The sequence below is a fragment of the Cervus canadensis genome, chromosome 24 (assembly GCF_019320065.1).
Source record: "Cervus canadensis isolate Bull #8, Minnesota chromosome 24, ASM1932006v1, whole genome shotgun sequence".
Lineage (NCBI taxonomy): Eukaryota > Metazoa > Chordata > Mammalia > Artiodactyla > Cervidae > Cervus > Cervus canadensis.
In genome coordinates this window covers 5,898,471-5,917,148 of record NC_057409.1, presented here as the reverse complement: position 1 = coordinate 5,917,148, position 18,678 = coordinate 5,898,471, and the positions used below count along the sequence as shown (strand labels likewise).

General features: G+C 54.1%; 1 protein-coding gene across 2 annotated transcripts in view; it reads right to left on the bottom strand.

The window, feature by feature from the left end:
- The window catches only part of EPHB2 (EPH receptor B2), a 213,240-nt gene that overhangs the window by 125,842 nt on the left and 68,720 nt on the right, over positions 1 to 18,678 (bottom strand). For both annotated transcript variants that reach the window (XM_043444771.1, XM_043444772.1), the window contains exons 2-3: positions 13,512 to 13,576; positions 9,504 to 10,188 (exon numbers count right to left, since the gene is read on the bottom strand). In XM_043444771.1, the coding sequence (XP_043300706.1) occupies positions 9,504 to 10,188; positions 13,512 to 13,576 (750 nt within the window). The remainder of the gene's footprint in view (positions 1 to 9,503; positions 10,189 to 13,511; positions 13,577 to 18,678) is intronic.

Below are 18,678 nucleotides of genomic sequence, written 5' to 3'. Positions count from 1 at the left end.
GTGTAAGTAAATAAATACTGTACATATGTAAGACATTATGATTACAAATGGCATTCCCTCCCCACCCCCCTGACAAGCAATGGAAAAAAACAAAACAAAAACAACAAACCTCGTTTTGTACTGTGTGAAGAATTCTCATTTGGCCTGAGTTCTGATTTCAACTCGATATCTGACAAGGTGAGTGAATCTGGGCAAGCCTCCCCACCCCCACCCTCTTCCCAAAGCCCTGGGAGAGATCAGATGTTGGCTTTGAGGGGGGCGGTTTGTAAGTCCTGCCACTAGGGAATTAACAATGGAACATCCTCCCGCCACCCTCCCCTACGCAAGGAAGGCAGTCTAGGGTGTGGGAAGGGTCTCAAGCTTTGCCACCAGACCTCAATCCAAGCCTCTCACCTGCTGTGTGGCCTTGGGCAGCTCCCTTCCCCTCTCTGAGCCTCAGTTCCCCTCTGAGGTCAAAGTTCATCCCTAGGCACTAGGAATGAGGGGAGCCGGGAGAAACAGCAGGATGGGGGCTGAGGACAAAGGGCCCCAGGGAGGAGGTGCCCCAGCAGGGCAACGGGTAGAGGCCAGAACGGGGCCTGTGGGGCCCGAGCCAGCTGCCGCAGAGCAATGAAAATCTCTTAACCACACAGAATTGTTAACGGCTCCGAAATCCTGTTGTACCACAGGCTTAGAAAGGCTTAAACTGTTAAATGCATAAACTTCCTCAATAAACGGGCTCCTCTCGCCAGATCCCGAAGCCCAGCCAGATGAAAAGGCAGCCGCTGGAGGGAGGGGAACTTCCCCCAGCTGTTTATGGTCCTGCCGGAGTGTTCTGGAGGCAGCCTGCGACCAAAGCCGTCAACCTGATGCCGTCGGGGTCCCAGGTCAGTCTGGGGCTGAGAGAGGGCAGTGCTGGGGCTCCAGGGTCAGATGACCTGGGTTCAAATCCTACCCCTTCCTGTGTCTCCGTGGACAAGTTTCTTCACCTCTCTGAGCCTCAGTTTCTTCTTCAGTAAAACAGGGGTGAGGATGCTAAACCTGTGACGGGGAGTCGGTGAGACCCTCCGTAGGGAGCTGCTTGGTCCATAGGAGATCCTTGGATGTGTTGGGTCTTAGCTGCAACACTCGGGAGCTTCGCTCTTTGTTGCGGCATATACAGGATGTTTTAGTTGCGGCATGTGGGATCTAGTTCCCTGACCAGAGATGGAACCTCGGGGACCCCTGCATTGGGAGTGCGGCGTCTTAGCCACTGGACCACCAGTGGAGTCCCTCGCAAGCCTTTCTGACACCTCCAAGAAGCAGAGGGTATCAGAAGTAGGAAGCACAAGAGTGCACACCTGCCTTGGCCACCTACGAGGGGGTGGGGTGGCTGGCCCTCGGTCTCTTTCCTAATCTGATGGGGGGATTCCAGAAGGTGATGGGCAGGAAGGCAGACGACACAAGCACCTGGTTAATGCTGTGTGGGGGCTGGCGGTGGGGGGCCCCTTCTCTCTGGCCAGAGGTTAACTGGGGTGGGTGCGCCCCTTTCATGGCTCGGCATGAAGAGAGGAGGCCCATGGGGGCTTCCCCACCCCTGAGCCTCTGCCCTGGGAGCGTGCTCCATCCAGCTAACACCTCTTGATACGAAAGCAACTCGCCCTCCACGGCCCAGCCACGAGTTTCCCTCTTCCCCTCGGAAGCCCCTCAGCTGCTCCCTCTTTCCTATGAGGTCTTACAATCTCACGCGTGACTCCCCCACCCCATCACCCCCAAGCTGGTTATCTGTCAAACTCTTTTTACTTCTGCCATCTCAGAGGCCCCTGGGTAACCAGGAGGTGGGCAGGGCAGAGGTACCTCCAGAGGTCCGCCCACTCCCGGGTAATCAGTTGTCCCAGCAAACTGGAGGAAGCTGGGTTCACAGTCTGCCTCTGCTGCTTGCTGCTGGCTGTGTGGCCTTGGAAGACTTGCCGAGCCTCTCTGGACCTCAGTCTCATTTGCAAATGGAGCTCATCTTACCAACCGAAGATTCAATAAGACAACAGAACCCAGCACATAGCACAGAGCTGGGCACACCGGAAGTACCTTTCACCCTCAGCTCTGGCCTTCTCCAGTCCTCCGGACTCCTTTCAGCCTCTGCCTCATTCAGCCCTTGGACAGAGTGAAACTAAAGTGCTGGCAGCCCCTCTGCCCTTCTCCCTTGGCTAAGAATACTTCTCCCATGCCCTCTGTCCCCTAGAAGGCTGAGGGTCAGCAAGAGACCAGGGTTTAAAAAAAAAAAATCAGTATCATTTCTGACTATCTTTTTTCTGGACTAATTTCTGCCCCCAACTCCTCCTATTCTCCAAAGCCCTGGGAAAATGGCTCCTCCTCCAGGAAGCCCCCCAAGCTGTCTCCTGACTTCCTCCAGAGTACCCCAAGGCTATAGTTACAGATGGAGCCATCTCCCCTATACCAGACCAGAAATGCTAGGAGGGTAAAAAGGGCCTTCCTCATGTCTGCAGTCCCTACACCTGATCCAGGGACTGGCACACAGTAGGTACCTGGGGAGTGTGATTTACTGTGTGTTAGCTTCTTGGTCGTCTATACGAAGACTCTCCAAGAAGCAAAAAAATCAGAAAACTGGAGTTCAGTGAATGGATGATGGCTGGCTGGGTAGATAGATAAACAGGTAGATCAGTGGTTGGAGAGATGGATGAATAGTCATGAATAAAAATAGATGCTTTGAGAGCATAGAGGAAAGGGGATGTGGGGAGTGGGAGGTACTTCTAATTTTTAAAAGCAAAGACTTGAATAGCCTGAGTGTATTGGCCAGGATTCCCATCCAATCCCCTTCCCCAAAGGCTGGTGTGTGTGGTCTCAGCCCTGGCCTGAGTCTGGGGTCTGGAGGGGTTATCTATGACCCTTCCCCCTCCCCAAGCTGGGTGTCTCCACCCTGCCCTTGAAGAGATGCTGCAGAACTTTCCGTGGGGGGGAGGGGGGGAGGGGGTCTGGGCTTTTCCTCCCACCCAGCATTCCAACACTCACACTCCTTTCCCAGCACAGGCCTTGCCAGCTGGACGCCTCCCTCCTCTTCACCCCGAGACTGACCGCACCCCACCCCCACAGACTCACCAGACACAGCTGGGCCACTGGTCCAGCCTCTGTGGGAAGGGCTGGAGCTGAGAGCAGGGTGGGAAGGAGGCCACCCTGGGGGTGGCCCAGGCTCCAGCTCTGAGGGCCTAGAGAGGATCTCTGGCCCCGGCCTCTCCCTACCTTGGCTGGGGAAGCACAGGATTCTAGAAGTAAAACAGAAAATAAAGCCACAGGCAGAATATCCCATGCTGGTGAGTATGTGGGGAAACAGACACTCCTGAAGGCTGCTGCCAGGAGGGTAACCTCAGCCCAGTGTTTCTGGAGGGCAATCTGGCAATGCGTGCCAAAAGCTCTAAAAAAAAAAAGTACATATCCTTTGACCCCACAATTCCACGCCTGGAGACATATCCTACACAAATATCAGGAGCAGTGCAGAAAGGCAGAGGGACCATGAAATTCATCTCAGCATTTAAGATAGTGAAAAACTAAGCAATCTACATGTGGATCACCAGAGGATTGGTAAAAGAATTATGGTACAGATAGCCTATGGAATTCTAAGAGCCTTCCCACATGATCCAACATGACATGGAAAAATGCCCACAAGATATTAGTAAGTCAAAAATCCTCATGTATTCCCAGAAGGAATCTATTTTTTCTTTTAAAAAAATCAATATGTGTAAATACACATAAATACACCTCGAAGGATCCACATCAGTCTGTTAACAGTGGTTACTCTCTGTGATATTTTAATTTGCTCCTTTTGGCTTATCAGTAATTTCTAAAGATTCTGCAAATAACCTGTACTGCTTTTCTGATAAGGAAAAGTTATTTTTTCCTCAAAATAAAAACTCATTGGGAGAAAAAAAAACAACCTCACAGGCAAGTTTGTAAAAGTCCTTATTTTTCTGACACTTTTCTAGGTATTTTCTCATTTACTCTGCACAGCAGTCCATCTGTTTATTCTGTTTTGCAGATGAGAAAACAAACATCAGGAGAGGGTCTATGGCTTGCCCAAGGTCACACAGCTAGCAAGAGGCAGAACTGGGGTTTGAAACCAGGTCTCCAAGACCAAGGTCAAGGGGAGGCCATGGGTGGGGGAGAGAGCAGGGCCAGAGGCAGCCAAGCAGGGCAGGGGGAGGCTGGGAGGGGAAGCCCGGGGCAGCCGGGAGCTGGGAAGTCTGAGCTGGAGCCAGCTGATCAACATGTGCGTGCGACCATCCCCACCCCCACCACCTGGCCGCCCCCTCACCCCTCTAACCCGCTGGCTCACAGCCCCTCTCCCTGTCCAAGCTAAATATTAAAAATCCCATTACACCCTGAGAGCATCACAGAGATCACACTCACTGTGGAACTCCCTCCGGACCCCTTCAAGACGTACATCTGCCATTGAGAGAGAGAAGGGCAGGGTCCCCAGTAGTTTCTGGGCTGGAGGGGTGGGGTGCCCACGCATGGGCAGGGAGGGGCAAGTAGGAGTTTCATTAGGGAAGGAGAGGCCAAGGCCAAGATAACACTTGGAGAAACTGAGGCCAGGACACGTTCCCAATCAACCCCGTCAACATCTGGAAAGAGTCAGGCGAACAGACTCAGGGCTTGGGTGGAGCAGCTGCTGCAGAGGTTAGGGGGGGTGGATTCCCGGGCCACCCTCCTGCCCCACGAACCCCGGCCCTAGCAGATCCGCTGGTGGCAAGCCCCAGTGGGGACTGTGCTACCAAAGGGGCTGGGGATTGGGGTAGGGGGAGAAGGCAGAGGTCTTCTGCAGACAGTCCCCAGAGTCTCCCACCCCGAATCTCTATGGCCAGTGTAGGCTCAGATTGGGTACTCAGCGAACCATGAATAGATGAATCAAGAGGAGAAAGCCGTGCCCCAGCCCTACTCCCAGTAGGGTACTGGACACCCACCAAACATGCCCTGTACTGTCACACCACAGGCCTTTGTTCATGAGGCTTCTTGACCATGAGTTCCTCCCCTCCCTTCACCCATCCAAATCCTACTCACTCTTGAAGGCCTACTTCAAATGCCACCTCCTCCTTGAAGCCCTCCCAGATGCCCCATCAGAAAAGACAGCCTTCTTCTGTCAAAGTACTTGGCCTGGACAGATCTCATTTCTGGAAGGAACATGCTCTGCCTTGTTGTTGTTTTTTTTTTTTTTGCCTTGTTCTTTTGTGTCTGAATCTTCTGCTCACCCAGGAGCCACTTGAGGCCAAACCGTGAGTCTCAGGCACTCTCTTCCAACCATTTCAGGTCAGCCCTAGTCAGCTCGAATGACACCTCTTCCAAGAAGCCTTCTCTGAATCACCTAAAGCAGATTCTCCTTTTGATCTCTATTGTTACACCCTATATTTTTCTTTTCACTCCTCACAGTTTGTAATTATTTACTTGTTTATTTACTTTATTTCCTCCATCTTCCTCTATCCACCCACCTGGACCAAAAACTCTGGGAGGGCAGAGAATGTGCACTCTTGTTCACTTTGATGTTTCCTAGGATTGGCACATGCCTGGCTCATAGAAGGTACTCAACAAATACTTCTTAGAAGGCTAACTGGTGCACAGAGGATACCCAGGACATGCTGGTTGAGGGGTTAACTTGGCCCCTCCCCTGCCCTCCCCACTGTGCCCTGCACACAATAGGCTCCAGAGCAAGCTGGTCTGATTTAGCCCATAGTTTCAGCAACCACTGAGTGCATTAGAATAGCCAGTCCATCATTATTCACCATGGCCCACCCCTGGGATCGCTGCCACGCCCCAAGAGGACTCACCTACTCACCTCCTCTGCCAAGTTTTCTCTAAACTTGTATTTCTTTGAGAAAGCAATAGATTATTTTCCCATCAAATTATGCTTCAATATTAAATGGATCTTTCCAAACCACACCCTCCCAGAGATTTTGCTAATGTCCCCTCCCACCCTTTAGGGTGGATGCTCCCTGGGGTGGTGGTGGGCCTGAGCCTGTGGTCATTGCCTGGCCTTGAATCCTGCTTGGTCTGGCCAAGGATGTGTTAACACATCGTGTGTCTGAGCTAAGAGTCCTGTTAGAGAAGCATCAGGGCTGCTTGTTTAAAAAAGTGCCGATTCTTGGCGTCACCTCCGAGGCACAGAACCAGCCTTGGGATGAGGTTTGCACCAGACCCAGGAATCTGCATTTTAATAGACTTGCCAGTGGCTCTGGAGGGAGGCACAGAAAAGGTGGAGGATCCCTGAGCTGGAGATGGGAGAGCATTCTGCCGACCACTCGGATGTGAGCTCTAATTACCACTCCGACACGTCCCGGGCTGGCGGGGCCAGCGCCTCTGGGGCTTGGACTGGAGCAGCCCCACATCTGGGTGGCTGAACACAGGCCACGGCGGCAGCTGGTGTCCTTCTGGCTCCCCGAGCTCATTAATCACACCCTGACTGGCCTCCACTCACGCCCAGCAGCCGGCGGGGCTAGGCTGGGCCTGGTCTGGGGGTGGGGGGTAGAGGGGAAGCCAGCCCCGGACACACCCTGCCCTTGTATTACCTCGAGCCCCCAGTACTTGCAAGAAGCAGCCCAGACTCTGATCCTGTGACAGGCAACCTCCGCCATGGTCCCCGTGACCCTACCTCCTGGCATTCACACCCCCATGTAATTCCCTCCCCGGAAGCAAGGACAGAATCGGGTGACTCAGTTTTAATGAAGAGAACATGGGAGAGGTAATGAGACGTCCCTTCTGAAAACGAGAGGATCAAAAGATTGTGGCTTCTGTCTTGGGTACTCTCTCTTTCATACTCTGGGGAAGCCGCTGCACATGCGAGAGGCCCATGTGGGAGGGACTGAGGCCTGCCAACAACCATGTGTAGGAACGTGGAAGCAGATCCTTCCCTGGTCAAACCTCCAGATGCAACCTCAGGAGAGACCCTGAGCGAGAGGCGCCCATCCATCAAGCCATCCATGCCTGATTCCTGACCCTAAGAAACTGCGAGATAATACGTGCTTTCTGTTTTGAGCTGCTAAATATGCAGCAAGAGATAACTAATACACCTCCTCATCTAGGCACCCCTCCAATCATGGTTCTTTTTACCTCCCTCCTTGTGCCCTGAGCCACACCAAACAACTGACCAGTCCCTCTAATAAGCCACACTGATTCATGTCTCCAGGCCTTTGCTTATGCCAATCCAACCTCCAGAAGGCCTGGGCCACCTGGTCAATGCCTCCCTCTCCCAAGACTCAGCTCTGATGCCACCCCCTCTCAGAAGCCCTCCCTTTTTGGGGGCCCATCATGGCCTGGACCATTCCTATTAAAACAAATCTGACACATTCTCACTCTTGTTCATTTACAGTTGGTCTCCTCTGCTAGACCATGAGCTCCTAGAAGGCAAGGCCACAGCTGGATTCTTCCGTCTTACCTGGTGCCCAGCACAAGGTCTGACACCCAGAGGAGGGGCGGGGAAGGCTGGGTGAGTGAATAACCGGTGAACAGTGAGGGACTGATTCTGTTCCCCACGGCCTGTCTCACCCCCGCCATCTCCCAAGGTGGAGCATTTTCACAGTCAAGTATACAAAACCAGATGTGTCTTCCCCAAGAAATCAGCTTTTTCTCCCCTTCTCCCCATTTCTTTCCCAAGATCACCAAGGCTCTGTAAACTGGAATTTCTGGTTCCCTCTGAGTCCTCTCGCTGCTCCCTTTCTAACTTGTCTTCACGTCTCATCGGTTCACTGCCAAAACACCCCCTGACTGTACCCCACCTCTTCCCCAGCACTGGGGATGCCCAGTCCAGGCGTCACCATCTCCTAAGATCACTGCAGCAGCTTCCCCAAAGGCCACTGCTCCTGTCTCTCACACACCCTCTGCTCCTCCCAGGGATCTTTAACCTGCTTCCTCCGAGGGCTGGAGGGAGGTGTCGTGGAGATGGTGGATGTGATAGAATTTCATAAAGGTGAGGATCACTGTAGCTTCCCCAGGCTCAATTTTAACTGGCTTTCAAGGCTCCTGGACTAGCATTTGGAACACTCCAGGATTCAGTTCCAATCGGGAGGGTAAGAGGAACTGGCAGAAGCAGGCTTCCAGTCTCCTATACCATCACCATCGGCCACCACAGCTCCCCGTGCAGAGGATCTGTGCCATGCTGGGCTTCACATGTAGCATCTCATTAACATTTATTAGGTTTTTACTGTATACCAGAAGCCATTATATGTGTTTCACATGTTTTGATGTCTTGAATCCTCACAACTATCCTATGAGAGAGGGTTTCACACTTGGTTCAAGATATCCAGCTGGTAACAGGCAGGGCTGGGATTTGAACTCAGCTCTGTCGACCTTTATAGGCTTCTCACCACCATGTACCTCTTGCAACTTCTCATATTTGTAAAGCAGCTTTGTGACTCTTGGCTGTCATCAAATACCACCTGTACTATTGTTTACTTTTTTCCTTTAATTAACTTAAGGGGCACAGTGGTTAAAAGGGTGGTTTGGAATCACACGACCTGGTAAGCCCCCAGGTCACCTTCACCCACTCACTGTATGAACTCTCTGAGCTGCGACTTCTTCCTAAAAGATGGCATGGTCCTTCACAGGGTTCTTGTGAGGATTAAAAGAGTTAGACACACAAAATGCTTGGCACACAGTAAAAATAGCTTGCAGTGGGGCTGCACTTTCCCATCTCTTTGAATTGGAAGTAATCCCATTACCTGCCTTGGCCACTGAAATGTGCATAGGCATGACGTATGAGCCATTCTGGGGGGTGGGGGATGCTTTAGAGCCCATATACAATCTGTCACACTTGCTCCTTCCTTCTGCCTGGTGATCACAACATTCCAGAGTGGCTCCTCCATCTGCTTGGCTCCCATAGGGAGGAATCCCAAGCTGACTCATGATGGACATGCAGCATTAAGTGCGAAATAAACATTTATTGTTTTGTTACTTCAGCATGGCTTGGCCTATACTGACTGATACAGCAAAAGCTCAATGACTGTGAACTTATAAATATCATTTATGAGGACTCAACACATTTTCCCAAGCTGACTCGTGATGGTCATGTAGCATTAAGTGCAATATAAACTTTTACTGTTTTGTCACTTCAGCATGGCTTGGCCTATACTGACCAACACAACAAAAGTTCAAAGAATATTATCTTATTGATGTTATTTACTACGGCATACACATTTTCTTAAAAAGGAAACCACGTCACTTTTGTGAATGAAGAAACAAAGTACCACTTGCTATCATTACACATAATAGTTAAAAGGAGAAACGTTTATCCTCATACCAACGAAAATCAGCGGGCGCACCCCCTGTAGTATCTGCACACACCACCATTCATGAAGCGCTGTTCAACGCCTCCCTCCAAGAAGCTGAACCACGGCTATAGATCTGGAAATTCCGGCTGCAGAGGGCCTCCCAGTCAGCTCCAGGCCCCTGCCCAGACCAGCCTGCCCTCCCAGCAGCCAGGCTCAAGGCTGCAGCCAGTACCAATGCCACGCGCTTGCAGGGGGCACCCATCCCGCTGCGGCCCTTACCTCGGCAGACCGTGCCATTCTCCACGGCCTCGAAGCCCGCCTTGCACATGCAGCGCCCAATGGGCACCAGCCACTCGCCGTCCCCATTGCAGTAGAGCTTGATGGGCACGTCCACCTCCTCCGCGTTGGCGATGCAGCTGCCCCGGGCGGCCACCAGCGACGTGCTCTCCGCCCCCGACAGCGTCTCCTGGAAGACGGCGCCGTTCTGGATGATGCGGGGGCACTTGCGGTAGAAGACGCGCACGGCAATGAGGGACATGCAGCCGCCGTAGTCCTGGAAGGCCAGGTAGAAGCCACTGCGGGACACGGGCCCGAAACTCCGCACCTCGGTGTTGATCTTCATGACCCGGCCCCCCAGGTCCACCTGGGAGAAGCTCTCGTCAGCGGCAATGGTGTCCACCTTCACCCACGGGTTCTCCATCCAGGTGGGGAAGGTCTTGGTGGCCGAGTCGAAGTCAGCCTCATAATAATAGAGGTTGAAGGTCTCCTTGCAGGAGCCGGGCACGCTGGGGATGCTACTGCAGTCACGCACGGAGAACTTCATCTCCACGTGGATGCGATGGGCGCCCCGGCGCCGGATGAACTTGGTCCGTAGCCAGTTATTCTGGCTTGACTCAAACACATTGCACACCTGGTACGTGCGGATCGTGTTCATGTTCTCATCGTAGCCGCTCACCTCTTCCCACTGCGGGTGAAACGCCAGTCAGGTGGGGCAGGTAGGGGCTGAGCCCCAGGGAGCACCCTAAGCAGTGGGGGCACAGACTCTTCCTTAGGGAATCCTCCAGCTGAGAAGGCGGTGGGCATGACACCTACCGTCATGGGCCTCCTCCTCTCACGGGGGGCAGGCACAGACTCTACCTAAGGGATCTTCCAGTTTGATGATGCAGACACGATACCTACCATCAGAGAAACCCCAAATTGAGCGGGAGACTTGGCTCTGGCCCTGAGGAATTCCCCGCTCTCTGCACACGCCCTGCTCTTGGTGGTATTCCCCTAATCCACACGGGAGATGTGACCCTTACCCCCAGGGATAACTAATCTGATAAAGAAGTCACGCCCCCGCCGCCCTCCACCCACCATTCCTGGGAAGCTCCCCATGGAACGGAAACCAGGGAGAGCCTCACCGGGTCTGAAAGCACACGAAGGATGTGCTCAAGGAGCGCCCAGTCTGATGGAGGAGACAGGGCTGCCGTCTGCCTGGGGCTCCCTGTCTGACCGGGTAGACACAGCCCTTGCCCTTGGGGACCCTCAGTCCAATGGACGATGAGCCCTCACCCCCATGACAGAAACACGAGGCCTTTCCCGAGAGTAGCTAATACGGAGACTGGAGGGAGACCTCCCTGCCTTCCTGCCTGGGGTCAGTGCACCTCACCAGGCCCCGGCCTGGGCGCTCACCCACCCAGCTGTGAGCTCCCCACTCCCACTGCTGCAGGGGGCTTGGCAGGGCCGTGGAAAGCTGGGAACGGAACGGCACAGACCGTGGTCCACGCACAGACACTCAAGAGCCAGGCTCACTCGCAGCCTGAGCCTTTGCTCACCCTTTCACGCCCCCTCGGGCACCTCTCACTTCTCTATCCAGCCTTCCGGAACCTCCTGTAGTGGAGTCTCCCTCTGGCCGCCGTGTCCAGGTTCACCAATTCTCCCTTGGGCTTTGGGGACAACCTGCCTGAAGGAGTGCCAGGCACACCCAACCCCTCTTGGTCTGGTCTCCCCCAGGGGGTCCGAGAGCACACTGTGATCAGCTCCCCGATCCCTCCTTCTCCTGTGCCCCTCTTTGGTGCTGGGCTGGCTTCACCTGGGGCAGGCCCAAAGAAGGGCCCCAACAAACAGGGTGAACCCGCGCTGTAATAGGATCTCATTTCTTTGTCATGATTTTCACATGTGGGAAGCGTGGTTATCCCCATTTTACAGATCAGTAAGTAGAGACCAGAGAAGTGCAGTCACACACTGGCACTTGACCCCAGGCCACACAGACCCAGACTCAGACCCATACCCAAGCTTGTCCACCCTACCTCGAAACACGAGGACCCAGCAGTGGGCTTTGTCCCAGCTCTGTTAACTTGATGTGTGTGACCTTAGGCAAGTCACTGGCCCCCTCTGGGCCTCTATTCAGAAGCGACTGTCGGGGGGAGGGTGAGCGGTCGGAGAGGTGTCACCCTCGCGTGGGTGCTCTTTGTCTTTCTGCCTCCCTCAGATTCTCCGGGCCCAGCCTGCATGGGGCGGGGCGGCGGCTGTGGATGCTGTGAAGGGCGGGTGTGTGTGAGCAAGGCTGAGCGGCCCAGCCACTGCTTCAATGGCGGCTCTGAAGCTCCCTATGTTGCATTTAATTTTTTTTTTTTTTGGTGGCACCATGTGACAAAGTCAGCCCCTTGTTACAATCACTGCTCTTCTTCAGAACTTAATTAGAGCACTTAATTAGAGCACTCTGCCTTTCTCCCCTCTCTCTAATTAACATGCGGAGGCCCTGCAGCCTAAACACCCCAAATAATTGCGTCCGGGGGCCCTGCAGCCCAGCCTGGCCTCATTACTGGCAGGGTGGGGCTGTGGGCCCAGCCGCCTTCGCAGATGGAAAATTGGTGACAAGAAAGAGCCACAGAAAGAGGCCTGACCCTGGGGCCCTGCCTATTGAGAACACAGGCCTGAGGGGGGTAGCGGAGGACGCAGTTCCTTGGGGTAGCAGCTGAGTCCCCATGGAGGAGCTGGGATGGGGGGAGGGGCAGGGGTGGGCTGGGGGAGCCCCGAGCCCCCGCCGGAGACCAGGAGGGCGAGGAGGGAGCAATATCAGAAAGGATGCCGATGAGGATGACAGCGGCGACAGTTCCCATAGCCACTTGTCACTGGGAGCCCACTCTGCGTCAGGCATGCTGTGCTGGATACTTTGCAGAAAAACCTCACAACAGTTCTATGAGGAAGACATGATCACCACCATTTGATAGATGAGGAAACTAAAGCTCAGGCAGGTTAAGGAACTGGCCCCCAAATCACACAGCTGGTAAGTGGCGGAGTTGGAATGGCTTCCCTGGTGGCTCGGGCGGTTAAAGCAAGGTGGGAGACCCGGGTTCCATCCCCGGGTCAGGAAGATGCCCCGGAGAAGGAAACGGCAATCCACTCCAGTACTCTTGCCTGGAGAATCCCATGGACAGAGGAGCCTGGTGGGCTACAGTCCATGGGGTTGCAGAGAGTCAGACACGACTGAGCGACTTCTCTTCCTTTCTTCAGGGGTCTCACTCCACAGACTATAGGTAACTGCTGGGCTGGTAGTTGTGAGAAGAAAGAGGAATCTCAAACTGCGCTGGATTTTTTTGGTGGGGGTGGCGTGGGGCGGGTATGTGGGATCTTAGGTCCTGGACCAGGGACCGAACCTGTGTTTGGTGGAAGCACAGTCTTAACCACTGGACCACCAGGGAAGCCCCTGGGCCTGAGTGTGTTCCTGGGAAGCTCATAGCCTACGTGGGCTCAGACCACCGGACCCAAGTGTGACGGTAGGCGCTCAGGAAGGTGGAATCTAGTGTGGTGGGGACCCAGAGGACTAGGTCACAGCCTTGGTTACAAACCTGAGCCCTCCTTACTTACTAGCTGTAGGGTCCCCGGCAGGTGGCTATAGCTCTCTGAGCTTCAGTTTCCTCATCTGTAAAATGGAGGTGATTCCTTCCCATAGGACGGGAGATGATGTGTGTAAAGGTGCTTTGATACAGTATGGCACCCAGTGCATGCTCAGGAACTGACAATTCACTTTCCCTGTCCGTAAAACAGGGGTTGTGAGTACCCACTTCTCAGCCTCACTCTTAGAATTCCATAGGACGAGAGCTAAAAGCATCCAGCCTGTTGTCACGGTAACTGGTACTCCATCAATGGTAGGGGACCAGTAGGGTGGGGCAATGAGAGCCCAGGTCCTGGGATCTGAAGGAGCGGACAGGGCTCGAATGGGGTAGGGTAAGGCATCCAGGCCCTGCAGCAGAACCAGAGGCATCCTGCAGACTAGGCCGGGTTTGAGGACCACCGACTTACCCCTGACGGAGGATGCACAATCCAGCCCAGCTCCGCCGTCGCTGTGGTTGAGTCCATCAGCGTTTCTGTGGAGAGAGCGGAGTCACTGCTGAGCTGTCTGTGAAGTAAGGTCAATCACCAAGAACCTCCCTCTTGAGGGCCGTCTGTACAGAGCAGCCACCTACTTCCCTTACTCCAAACAGTCACTGGGTCTGACCCTGTAGACTACCCTCCCTTCAAGTCCTGCCTCTCACTCCATGATCCCTCCCACTCCCACACTCCAGCCAATCATCTGAGTCTCTTCTTCTAGACTCCACCCCTTAAATCCAACTCCAGCCCTTAAACACCCCGTCATGCCCCACCCTCTCAGCCAACCACATCCCTCCAACCTAGATATTATCACCCCTGCTTTGCTCCTTTACTGGGGAAGGGTCTTAACCTGGGGTCTCCTGGATGGGCTTCAGAGAGTCCTCAATAAATTTAAAATTTTCCTTCAAAATGAGGGTCCTAATTACTTTTCCACATGCATCAAATTCTCACCAACTGAAACGTTGGCCTTACAGAGGCCACCCTTGGGCCCCAGCCAAGCTGCCTCAGTTATCCCCATTTTGCCATCTGCCCCACGCTTCCCATCGAGATACCATTCCCCTTTCTCCAGGAAATGGGAGTTCTCCATCGTGTCCTCATCCCTGGGCCCCCTCCCCCAGGCTCAGCCAACTCTGTCCCAAGGACAGGGCCCTGGGGATGGAGGGGTGGCAGGGGTGAACACCGTGTCCAGTGGGGCCAGCCCATCACCTGCCCTCTGGGGGTTCAGAAAACTCAGATCAGCTTCTGAACCAGCTGAGCCCTACTTGCTTCCCGTTATTCTAGCTGGAAGGGAGGAACCGTATAGTCAGTGACAAAGGAGACCCACAGGGCCAGAAAGATCTCCATTCACCCCCAGATCGGGCTCAGCACCCCTCCCCTCTCCCCTGTTTCCTGCCACAGGGGATTCAAAATGCTTTTTGAACTGAACTGTGATGCAGTGAGTAGATTTAAATTGCTCGGGCATTCAATCCACAAATACATCCTGATACATTATGTACCCAAGCACTGTACCGGGTACCCTGAGGGTGACTAGCAAAGCCCTTCTAAGGGAGCAGTTCACAGCCTGGTGGTGGAGATGGGGTGTGAATACAAAGAGTTGTCAGAGGGCAGGCGGATAGACCTAGGGGCTCACAGCTGGAACTTCCACCACCCCTAGGTGAGCGAGAGTGAGTGAGAGGCAATGCTTGCCGCGCGAAGCTCCCATCCTGTGCCCAGCACAGACATCACTAATCAAGGCCCACACTCTGAGACTACACAGGCCTTCCCACCACAGTGCTCCAGGAAACCACCACCCACCATCCGAGATCCTATCTCTGGTCTAGTCCAACAGTCCCATTTTGGAAATAGGGCAACTGAGGCACAGAGAGGGGAAGAGGCTTCCTAAAGATCACCCAGGAGTTGGTGGCAGAGTGGGAGGTGAGGGTCTCCTGCCTCCCACCCCGTAAACTTCTAGACATTTCATTTGATGGCCTGGGTGGAATGAACTAGGGCAAGGAGAGTGGGGGCAGGGGGAAGCGTCCAGGTCGCTGTCAAGGTCGAAATGGGAGGAACAAGGTCTTGAACCAGGCAGGGGCGGTACGGATGGGAGGGTGGGAAAGAAGCAAGCGTTGAGCCAGAGGTGACCTCAGGCAGACTCGTGGGCTGACAAGAGAGGATGCGGCAGTGTCCCCATGACCGCCTGTGGCTCGTGTTTGCGGTCACTGTGTCCCTCTGCACTGGGGGCTGGCGAGGCGGGGGGAGGAGGGTGCCAGGGACGGTGGAGTCCAGTGCCAAGGGCGTCCTTTTGATGGCAAATTGGAGGGAAGTTCTATTGTGCTGCTTTGGAGCTGAAAAAAGGGTTCCTTTTCACACTCCGAATGCTACAGATTTTTCTTCCTGGAGAGAACAAGGGCTGAACTTTTAACCTGTTTTCTCTCATCGGCCTCAGCCAGAGACGCGCCAAGCCGGGCTCTCTGCCTGGGCCCGAGGAACAGCTGCTGGGAGCTGCGCGCAACAAGGGAGAGGGGAGACTATGCTTGGGACCAGAGGGGGGTCGGGGCGGGGGTGGGGGGAGGCAAACCCGCCAAGCAGGTGGCCCCACCCCTTGGCTGGATTCTTGGGCTGACCCAGGGGCCAAGCGCTAAAGGATTCCACAGCCCAGAGGAGGGACTGCGAATGGACGTCCTCCACGCCCAGGTGGAAACTCGGGCCCAGGGAGGTGCGAAGGACTCACCAAAAGTCACACGCTAAAAGCTGGTCTTCAAACTCTGGGTTCCCAAGGAGCTCAGGTTTGGGGGTCACACTGTTCTTCTCTGCCTCCCACCACAATTGGAACCAGCAAGGGGAGGATCTCAGAGGACAGGAAGTCAATGGCTGCTTGACTGGAAGGGGCTAAGAGGAGGAGCCAGCCTGCAGGTCCGCTGGGGAGGACGCAGAAGGTGGCCCCTACGCTCCTTTCTCGCAAAGGACAAGCCGGTCCTGGGCTCTGCCTGGAAGGCTGTCTCTGGGAAGGCTGTTACCCGTTGGAGTCGCAGCAGGAGGGAACCCCAGGGTGCTTTCCCCACAACTTCCCCTTGGCCTTTTGCCTTTCTGCATCCACATCTCCCTCCACTCTCTGCAAAAAAGGCAGGTAAGCAGAGCAGATGGACTGGGATTGGGAGGTCAGACTTCAATCCCAATACCTTTTCTGCCACCTTGGACTTGCAACCTTTCTCAGCTTCAGTCTCCTCATCTAGACAAAGGCCATAATTCCTTGTGGAGGGGAACAGGAGAGCTAAGTGAGCCGGGAGGGTTCTGAGCTTGCAGCCCAGCCCAAGCAGATCGTCAGTAAGTGGCGGCTATTCTCTTTTCAGATCCAGCATGGTGCGTTCTGGCTGACCCTGTGCTGGCGTACACACATCGTTTCCTTTGGGCTCGTCAGGTGGCCCCTGCAAGTGAAGGCGAGTCCAAGCAGCTTCCCCCACACCCCAGACCACGCCTGCCAACATCTGATGGACATCAGCCTCTTGTTCGAGGGCTGAGGCCTCCAGGGAGCCCCTCCTGGTCTGTCTGATGCCGCTTTCCTGGAATGCCCTGGTTTCCTCTTTGCTCCTCTTAACCAAGCACTGAAGTTCAAGCTCAGTTTCCCTGAGAACCTGGGTGGGTTCAGAAAGCCATGCCCTATTTCCATCACTAGCACTTCCCTCCTCCCCATAACACCCCAGACCTTGCCCCTCTGTTCTCAAAAATCTACAGAGGGAGAGAACTCATGTTCACTGAGACCAGAGATCCTGTCTATTAGGAGCCAGAAACCCTCACCAACATTCTCACAGTGATGCCAAGAGATAACCGATACTGTCCCATTTCACAGATGGGAAAACTGAGGTTTACAAAGGCTTAGGGACTTGCCCAAGGTCTCATAACTATTCCGTTTACAAGCTGTGTTCCAGCTACACAGACTGTTTGGTACTCTCTCTTGCACACTATTTCTCCTGATCTCTTCCCCTTCCACCCCATCTGTAATTTACTTACCCCAAGACCCAGCAGAAGGCTTTGCACTTAGTAGGTCTTCAGTCAAAGGCTGAATTCCCCTTCCCTCCCCTAAAACTGTAGGGCTTGAACATGCTAACGTTCTGCTCCTTCAGGACAATATCCATGACTTTGGCTGTTTCCACCTACAGCCTGTACTATTATATAATTACAAAATTTCTTCCGACTCTTTTTTTTTTTCCTTAAGTGCATTTTAAAGAGGAAAAAGTTATCATTATTACAAATGGGAAACCAATATCGCTGGCCATAAAAGGAAGGAAAACAAACATAAGACAATTACCATTAAAAAAGTTTGTCTGCAACCTACCTAATATCATCTCACTCCCCACACTTTGAGGGACCACTAGACTCCACCAAGCTGCCTCTCAGTTGCTTGAAATGTGCTCCCCACTCCACCCCACCCCCCACCACTCCCCCCCACTGTGACAATGACAATCCCACGTGCAGGGGAAGCCACTTTCACCATACACAGATAATTAATCACCACATGACGCGACAAAACCCTAACAGGAATGTGCGTGAGGTTTGTTATGTGATGGCAGCTGGGTACAGCAGGAGAGGAAGAAAACAAACCATCCAGCGGCGGCTTCCTGGAGGAAGTGACACAGATAAGGGGCGTGAAGGATGAGTTAGGAGAGAGTCATGAGAGGCTAAGTGGGAAAGCGTGCCAGGCTGAGCTGGGCAGTGGGAGCAGCGGCTGCCCAGTAAAGGTCAGTGACTGTCCGAGGCCCCCTTGCTGGACCACACCCATCTGCCCACATCTTTCCCAGCCCCCCCTGGTACCACCCACCCCTGCCCTGCCTAATACTGCCCTTTCACTCACCTCTGGGCCCTCCCAACCTTCCAGTTAGCCCTGGAAATGCCCAGATCCCAACCCCTGGATGTTCGAAATGACTGTTAAAAAAAAAAAAAAAAATCCCAGTGGAAAGATGGGGAAACTGAGAGTACGTGGACAAGATTTTCAGCACCCAGCCTGGAGTGCCTTACTTGATGGGTAAAACAGGGTCTGGACCCTGGGAGTGGCTCTGGCCCTCACCCCGCTGCTCCCACACCCCGCCCCCCGCTTTCTGGAGACCGCACACAAGAAAGCAATCAGGAGGCCCCGATCGCACAGGCTGGGGAGGCCCGAAGACCCCTCCGGCTATGTGTGAATGAGAAGTGCACATTTCAGGAATATTTGCGCTAAAAAGGAGACACACTGAAGTCGTTAGCGTTGGGCCAACGGGAGAGTGGCTGCGCGGGGCCCTGTTTTCAGGCTGGAGCAGGGTGGGGGGGTGTCACCCTCTGCTCCCGACCTAGCCCCCGGTCAGCTCCATCTGACCCCTTCTTGGATCAGACTTCTCTAGGGCCACAGACGCCGTCTGCACAAGTGACAGTAGGTGAGAGTTCCAAAGACTCGAGGAGAAGCATTTATTAAGTGCCTACTGTGTGCGAGGCATGGAGTTGGGCGCTCTACGCATGGCCTCAGGCCTCTGGCAACCTGTGGGGTACATGAGCCCCACTTTACAGATGTGGAAACTGACATCAGAGAGGCGAAGCGGCCTGCACAAGCCCTCAGAGGCAGGGCTGGGATTTGAACCATCTTCTGTCTCAT